General features: G+C 44.6%; 1 protein-coding gene across 5 annotated transcripts in view; it reads left to right on the plus strand.

Moving 5' to 3' along the window:
• Nucleotides 1-6,831, plus strand: part of LOC132357384 (integrator complex subunit 6-like) — a 49,748-nt gene extending 42,917 nt beyond the window's left edge. For 3 of the 5 annotated variants that reach the window (XM_059910788.1, XM_059910789.1, XM_059910790.1), the window contains 6 exons: nt 100-242; nt 1,878-2,112; nt 3,847-4,221; nt 5,099-5,192; nt 5,916-5,952; nt 6,632-6,831. In XM_059910788.1, coding sequence (XP_059766771.1) covers nt 100-242; nt 1,878-2,112; nt 3,847-4,221; nt 5,099-5,192; nt 5,916-5,952; nt 6,632-6,742 — 995 coding nt within the window. In that variant the 3' untranslated portion in view covers nt 6,743-6,831. The remainder of the gene's footprint in view (nt 1-99; nt 243-1,877; nt 2,113-3,846; nt 4,222-5,098; nt 5,193-5,915; nt 5,953-6,631) is intronic. The other 2 variants (XM_059910791.1, XM_059910792.1) reach the window with 1 other exon arrangement.
• Nucleotides 6,832-8,443: the final 1,612 nt, after the last annotated feature.

Genomic DNA, 8,443 nt, shown 5'->3' on the forward strand with positions numbered 1-8,443 from the left:
CGAGATACACAATGCTAAATCAGACTATGATCATGTCCTCTCAAAAGGATCACACGCTTCTGCTGTATAGTATCTGTTTCTTTTCCGGTGATTTTGCAGATTCCCTTCATAGTGTTCCAGTCGCACAAATGGGTAATTATCAGGAATATCTAAAGACATTGGCTTCTCCACTTCGAGAGATTGATCCAGATCAACCAAAAAGACTACATACTTTTGGCAATCCATTTAAACAAGATAAGAAGGTGGGATATCTATTTCTATGTCTGCCTAAATTGTGATATTCTTGCAATAATTCCTTTCTTCTTGGCAACATGTACATAAATCAGAGGTTCTCCTTCTGTTTGTTTAAGAGATAAAATACGCCTCCAGGGCTCTTCGTGAATGGAAAGTGGGAGCCTCCTTATGCAAGAGTGTGTTGGTTAAAAAAAGTGATAGCTGGCATTTATTGCGTACGTAGTAGGAGCTGATGTTTTAAATGATAACATTGAATGCTCACAACTGCAGATGAGTACTACTATCTGCCCTATAATATAAAATCACAGCTCACAGTGGTCAAATGGTTCACCCTGAGTGACACAACTGATAAGAGCCAGGATTTGAACCCCCGTCTTTCCAGCTCCAGAGTCTGTATTTGTTCCCATCTCCACACACTAATTCCTTTAATATTGAGATCACCATTTATTTCCTCTGTTTACATTATTCAGATCTCTAGAGCTGTATCTAGACAGTTATAAAGTATTCCTCTTGAAATATGAAGTACTAAGTGGTGTTGCCTTAATGGCTTGTTCTGTATGTGAGATGTGTGCGTGAGATGTACATGTGAGATGTGTGCGTGCGCATGCGTGTGTGTGTATCTCTGTGTGTATAAGTGAGAGATATACTGACTTGAACATATAAGCATGAAGACAAATGGAGATTATATCTGCATTCATGGAGGAGACCATTGTTATAAAGGTGCAGACCATGCAATAATGTCTTCTGTAACAAAAATAGACTGAAAGGTATTCTGCTTCACCTGAATCTTCAATTAACTGGAGTTTTTCTTACTCTTTCTGTGTCTTGGTTTCCTCATTTGTAGCACTGGAGATAACTATGACACCTAACTAATAGAGCTCTGTGGAGTATTGTTAGTACCTGTACACCATTTAGAACATTACCTGACACGTGGTACATGCTCAGTGACTATGTTTTCCCCTTTATGTACTGTTTTGCTTTGGGAAATGCTTTGGAAAATCATTTATCATGATTTTATTCAAATAATGGGAGCGCGCATTCTTGGGTTATCCTTGGATGAGAACAGCTTTTAGTTAACCTTCTATACTGCTGGCTCTCATCTTTTATCTATTCCCAAGGGTGAAAAGCCCCCTCCCTCATTTCTGTCCAGCACCAAGGTGGGCATATTTGAATCTCTGTGAGATTGCTGTTGGGGGAATGACATTTTCCATCTACCTGCCCATCACCATTTTCATGCAGCATTGTGTACAGTGACTATCAATATTTCTTAAGGATGCGTTTAAAGCACACAAAAGGGAATGATTTCCCTTACCAAGGGTTGATGCAAAATGGTTTGTAACTTCTTCAGAAAGGTCACTGTGGGTTTATTCCCACTTTGGAACTCTCATCGAGTTGCTCATTCCCCAAGCTTTCTGGTTAATCATGATTGTGTTATGTTTGACCTTACAACAAGTTTCCTCCTCGTTCCACTTAGACTAGATTGAAATTGAGTAGCATTTTCTGAGAACAGTCTCTGTGGGGAATGGCAAATCTCTGGCCCATGATTAAGATCTATATTGCTGATGTAGCGTATGATTGTATATGCATGTGAAGAGTTCTTGCAGTGTTGTCTTTAATGGAATATGTTCATTGATGTTTTCTAGGGAATGATGATTGATGAAGCAGATGAGTTTGTAACAGGGCCACAAAACAAAGTGAAACGTCCTGGAGAAGCCAGCAGTCCTCTGTCATCTAAGAGAAGGCGGAGTATGTCCCTGCTGTTGAGGAAACCACAAACACCACCTACTGTAACTAACCACGTGGGCGGAAAGGGACCACCCTCAGCCTCGTGGTTCCCATCTTATCCAAACCTCATAAAACCCACCCTTGTACATACAGGTATAGAGTAGTGGTTGTGATTTCCTTATGGCCCCTAGAGGACTAAGACACTAAACAATTTTCTTTTCCTTTGTATTCATTTCTTTTGTATTCAGTTTTTGTTCATTAAGTAAACCGTTATTAAACCATCTATGTGGTACGTACAAAGGGCCCCATGGGGAGTGGAGACCGTGTTTCAAGGATCTCAATAAATATGAGGGGAGGAAGATCTCTACTTACATAGTAATTAACACAAGTTGGAGAAATGGCAAGAGATACGCCTGTTTGCTTTGCCAGGGCAGGGCGGAAGGATGTGCAGGCATTTGGAGTTGCTGAGTCAGTAGGAGCAAATGGGCTCAATAAGGGATGGGTCTGCATGTGTGCTCCGTGTCCTCAGTTCCTCTCTGTGCTCCAACCCAGTGCAGTCTGACGCGGCCTCCTCCATTCCACTGGATGATGCCCAATATAAATCCCGCATCCCACCATTGCTCTCCATTCCTCTGATCTGTGCTACCCTCATGTCACCAGGCTACTCCAATAGCTTCTTATCTGATTTCCCTATTTCCCATCTTCTCCACATCTGTCACTTTCTGCTCTGCAAACAAAGTGATCACGCCAACACAGAATTGAGATCACGCCACATCCATGCTGAAAATCCATCATCACCTTTCCTAGGCACTCAGAACACAACCCGAACTGCCGACGCTGGTCTACCAGCTGTGCACGACCTGGCCCCGCCATCCTCTCCTAACACGTGGCCTGTCGTCTCCTCCTTGCTCTCTGTGCCTCTGTCCTTTGCTCTGTGCTGCCTGGCCAGTCCCCTCCCCGGGTCTGTGCACGTGCCCTTGCCGCAGCCTGGAACTCTTCCTCTGCATGAGCACAGGCCGGCTCTCTCTCCTCCTCCAGGCTCTGCCCAAAGGACACCTACCTCCTCAGGAGGGCCTTCCCGACCCCGTGGTCCACTGGGGCTCCCCCTCCTGCTGTCTGTCCCATCCCTGCTTACTTCTTCCCTAACACGAATTCAAACTGTAATTGTTTTGTTGGATCATTGTACACTCACTGCCTGGCCTCCCCATGAGCATGGAAGTTCCATAAGGGCGGGGATTGTTTCCGCCTGTCCTGTTGGCTGCCTCTCCCCAGCTCCTGGCACGGTGCCCGGCACAGAGCAGGACGAGTCAACGGACGAGAGGTGTCAGACCTGGAGTAAAAGGAAACTCACTTTTCTGAGACAGAAAAGATGGATGAGGAGGATCGTATACTGACAGGGATTGGGGGTGGGGTGAAGGGGGACATACAGAGCCTTCAGATCCAATGGCCACCACCTCTGTTTCCTCAGAACTTTGGAGGGAGAGAGGCGGGAGTTTGGCGGGGGGGGGCATGTAGTCTGATGTCAAGCTCAGTAGAGCATGACATTTCATAGGTAAATGACAGAAATCATGACACCAAGTGAGACTTGCTGCTTTTCAGCTTGTAAAGCACAAGCTGCAGCTAAACCCTCAACACCAGGGACCTGAGACTGTTTAGCAGTTGTACTGTCTTACTTGGTATCCATATGTATTCATGGTGCCATGAAGAGAAGAAAGCGCGTTTGTCGTATTACCTTCCTGTGCTCAATTTGAGGGGTCTCAGGCTCCATCTGGTACATCCGCTTGCTTTATGAAACAATTTCCTCAAAACTGAGGAGCGCCGGGCTGTCCCTGTGGAGTTGCCATAATGCACCTACGTCACAGCTCCACTTGTTAATTTGGTTTCCAGATGTTACTGTCACTCACGACGCTCATGAGGAGAAGATGGAAAATGGTCAAATCTCACCCGATGGCTTCTTGTCAAAATCTGCTGCCCCAGAGCTTATGAATATGGCAGGAGATAGTATCCCATCCGACCAAGTGGATTCTCTGTCTGATGATTTCACTAGTCTCAGGAAAGATGGCCTGATGCACAATCCTGGTAGTAATGCACTCATAGGAGGAACCAAGAACTGCAATGTCTCTGTAGAGGATCGAAAAGTGTCAGTAACATCTGCTTTGGAAACTGGGCCAAATACGTTGCAAATAACTCCTGCTATGGCACAAGGAATCAATGCTGATATAAAACACCAGTTAATGAAGGAAGTTCGAAAATTTGGACGAAGTAAGTAGTGACAGAACATCTATCAGTAATATAATGGGAGGTCCCTTTCCTTTTAGGATTCAGAATAGATTCCAGGTATCTCTTGAGGTGCATTTTCGGGAAGTACTGGGTTTTCACATAATTTAAAATGATTCCTCTTGCTTTACCTAAAAAAGACCCAATACACCTTTCTCTCTCTTTTTCCCCTTACTTGCTGTAATAGTTTCCTTTTGCTGCTGTAACAAGTTATCACAAACTTTGTGGCTGAAAACTGTAGTATCTTAGAGTTGTAGAAGTCAGATCTGAAATCATTTTCACTGGGCTAGCATGAAGGTGTTGGCAGGCCAGGGTTCCTTCTGCAGGCTCTAGGGAGAACCTGTTTCCTTGCCTCTTCCAGCTTCTACAGGCTGCCTGTGTTCCTTCGCTCGTGGGCCCTTCCTCCATCTTCAAGCCAGCAACTTAGCCCCTTCTCTCCTTTCTAACCTCTGCTCCCACCCTTCCATCTTTTCTTTCTGACCAGCTCTACTGCCTCCCTTTCGTAAGGATATTTGTGGTTACATTGGGCAACATGTATAAGCATGGATAATCTCCCCATCTCAAGAGCCATAACTTAATCACATCTGCAAAGTAAAGTCTCTTTTGCCATATAAGGTAATATGTTCACAGGTTCTCAGAATTAGGACATGGACAACTTGGGGGGCCATTATTCAGCAGACCACATTTAATTAGTGTTTAGAGTTTCCCTAGCAGATATGTGCAGATGTCTTGATTTGACAGTTTCAAATACAAATTATACCTAACTTTCCACACACAAGGAATGATTACTGATGATGTATAACGATTGAATTTTATTTTTCATCCATATTTTTAAAAATACTAATTTTTTAAATATCTGCAGAGTATGAAAGAATTTTCATTTTGCTTGAAGGAGTGCAAGGACCTCTTGCAGTGAGGAAACAATTCGTTGAATTTACCATCAAGGAAGCTGCAAGGTGGGTGTAAAGAGGAAGTCTTCACAGTATTTTCTTTTAAGAAGGCGGGCCCAAGGCAAGACAGGCGGAGGCATTGGTGCTGCCTTGCTTTTCTTTTTTTTTTAATTTATTTATTTATTTATTTATTTTTGGCGCTGCTGGGTCTTCGTTGCTGCACGCGGGCTTTCTCTAGTTGCGGCGAGCGGGGGCTACTCTTCGTTGCGGTGCGCGGGCTTCTCATTGCGGTGGCTTCTCGTGTTGTGGAGCACGGACTCTAGGTGCACAGGCTTCAGTAGTTGTGGCACGCGGGCTCAGTAGTTGTGGCTCACGGGCTTAGTTGCTCCGCGGCATGTGGGATCTTCAGGACCAGGGCTCGAACCCGTGTCCCCTGCATTGGCAGGTGGGTTCTTAACCACTGTGCCACCAGGGAAGTCCTGCCTTGCTTTCCTAAGCCCTGGCCCTCAGTCATCGTTACAGCTGTCTCCAGAGGCGTTTAGATTAATACTACCTGAGGCCAACTCATTCATCCAGGTCTGTGGAGCCTTCTGGACTCCTCACACTCTGAGGTGGGCCTGGGCTCTCAGTTGGTACTCTCGGTATTAGCTAAGCCCTATGTTTACATGAACATACATTTTCTATTTCCCATGTGAATGGCCAGTTCCACTTTGTACCCCGCACGGTACCTCACGCATCATAAATGCTTTAAGGACCTTTTGGTTAATAAAATTTCTTTTTCTTTTTTAGGTTCAAAAGACGAGTCTTAATTCAGTACCTTGAGAAGGTACTAGAAAAAATAGAATCCCATCACCTTCTCAACAACGTTAATCACATCAACAGCAGATCATGATGTTAATGCAAAGACCAAGGAGGAAAAAAGAATAAGTTTTCTGTGCTGTAGGATAGAATGAGATATTGTTGAGTATCCTACGATGTTTTAGTCAAGGGAACTGCCTTCCAGAGGCTATGAAAAAGCAGTGGAGCTTTTTGTTTTCAGATCCTCTGGTGGGAAAAGCTGGCTTTTGCCCTATGAGTTTTCTTTGAAAGTATTAATTGGTTGTTTTGTTGTTACTTTTCCCAATTGAGGAGGGTGATGTTATTAATCCAGCAGGTTAAAATCAGTAAACCCTGTCGCCCCTGCCACATGTGATAAGGGTTCACTCTTGAACTTGGCCGTCCTGGGCATTTCCAGAGTGACGAGGGGCCACGTGCAGGTGGAGCACTCCTTGGTGCTCTTACTATGTCCTTTAGAAAGAACAGGTGTTCAGAGGCCAACTGGTAATCTTGTGTGTGCTGAACAAAGTTTTCAACCATTCCGAGTTGTGCCTTTAAAACCATGCAACATTCAGGACAGTTTGGATCAAAGAGTAAGAAAGCTGCTATTTGGGTAACTTATTTCTCCGTGGGAGGGGCAGGGGAAGTCACCAAACAATCTACCTCCAACTCTGTTCTATTTTGTCTAGAGACATTACAAAGTGCACCTGAGGCTGCCTCAACCCCTGACATTTGTTCTCGCATGTGACGACAGAAAATCTTCAGGTGGACTTGTGCATTCTGTGCTTCAGAAGCACTAAAAGAAAAAATAATGTATATATTTCCTTTAATGTTTATACAAAGGTTTATATGGAGCAGTATTGTTATGTCTGTATTAATTTGCAAAAATTTAAGTGTGCAAAGAGATTTTGACTTGCATATATAAAATAAATCATTTTATTGATTTTTCACAAGGTCACTGATGCTAGAGAAATTTCTACTTTTCTCTTTCTTCTGATTTGTTATTCCTTTCAGAAAAAAAAGTGCACGCTATTTTTTTTAATAGATTTATTTTATTTCTTTATTTTTTGGCTGCGTTGGGTCCTCCGTTGCTGTGCACGGGCTTTCTCTAGTTGCTGCGAACAGGGGCTACTGTTCTTTGCAGTGTGAGGGCTTCTCACTGCGGTGGCTTCTCTTGTTGCGGAGCACAGGCTCCAGACACGCAGGCTCAGTAGTTGTGGCACACAGGCTTCAGTAGTTGTGGCTCACGGGCCTAGCTGCTCCGCGGCATGTGGGATCTTCCCGGGCCAGGGCTCGAACCCGTGTCCCCTGCCTTGGCAGATGGATGCCCAACCACTGCGCCACCAGGGAAGCCACCACACTGTTAAATTAAGATGTTAGCAGAAGGATGTAAACTTCAAAACGTCACTCACGGAACTGAGTGAAATTGGTGGACACGGTGGAGTAGGGCACTCTGGGTAGGGTACTCCAGAAACCCTGGAAACACTAAGAAAAAATGAACAGAATCAAGTTTATTGGAACTCTGGAAGATCGTTAGAGGTTTACAGCAACCAAGCAAATGTTAAGTCAGTAGGAGAGCCATTGAAATGTGATAGGAGAATTTGCTGGCATTTAAACTTATTCTTGCCCCAGCCCTTCCCTAGTAGAGCAGCGGTCTTGAGGATGTCAGCCTGCATTCCAAGTGAGGGTTCTTGGCTCAGGAGGGAGGAGTTTACCTTACTCCCAAGGAATTGTGTTTGTTTCAAGCTGTCTAGAAGGCTCCCTGAAGGACTGACGCAAGGGGATTTTTTGCTTTTCTGTTTTAACTCTAAACTCTTTTAGAGTGGAGAAGCAGCTATGTGAAGGATGTTCCTCAGAAACTTTCAAAGGCAAGTGAATAAGCTGCCGATGCTTATGGCAAACAACAGTCATGCCAGAATCCCGGAAAGAAAAAGGGAGGAGTGAGATGCTTTGGAGAAGAAGGGCTTTGAAATGTTCCCATGTATATCTGGTTATGTAGAAAGCCATGTGCATGCCCAGGGCAGGACTCAGTCAGAAAAGACCAGAGAAGACCATAAGATTTTACCTCTGGCTAATCTTTAGGGTCAGCAAAATAAATGACAAGAACAACTAGTTAGAAGATCAGTAAGGAGGGACTTCCCTGGTGGCACAGTGGTTAAGTATCCGCCTGCCAATGCAGGGGTCACGGGTTCAAGCCCTGGTCTGGGAAGATCCCACATGCTGTGGAGAAACTAAGCCTGCGAGCCACAACTACTGAGCCCACGTGCCACAACTACTGAAGCCTGTGCGCCTAGAGCCCGTGCTCTGCAACAAAAGAAACCACCACTAGGAGACGCCTGCACACTGCAGCGAAGAGTAGTCCCCGCTCGACGCAACTAAAGAAAGCCTGGGTGCAGCAACGAAGACCCAACACAGCCAAAAATAAATAAATTTATATTTTTTAAAAAAGGAGATAAGTAAGGAAATAGAGGACTTGAACAGCACTATAAACCAATTAGGTC

The sequence above is a fragment of the Balaenoptera ricei genome, chromosome X, assembly GCF_028023285.1.
Source record: "Balaenoptera ricei isolate mBalRic1 chromosome X, mBalRic1.hap2, whole genome shotgun sequence".
In the NCBI taxonomy this organism is placed as follows: Eukaryota; Metazoa; Chordata; class Mammalia; order Artiodactyla; family Balaenopteridae; genus Balaenoptera; species Balaenoptera ricei.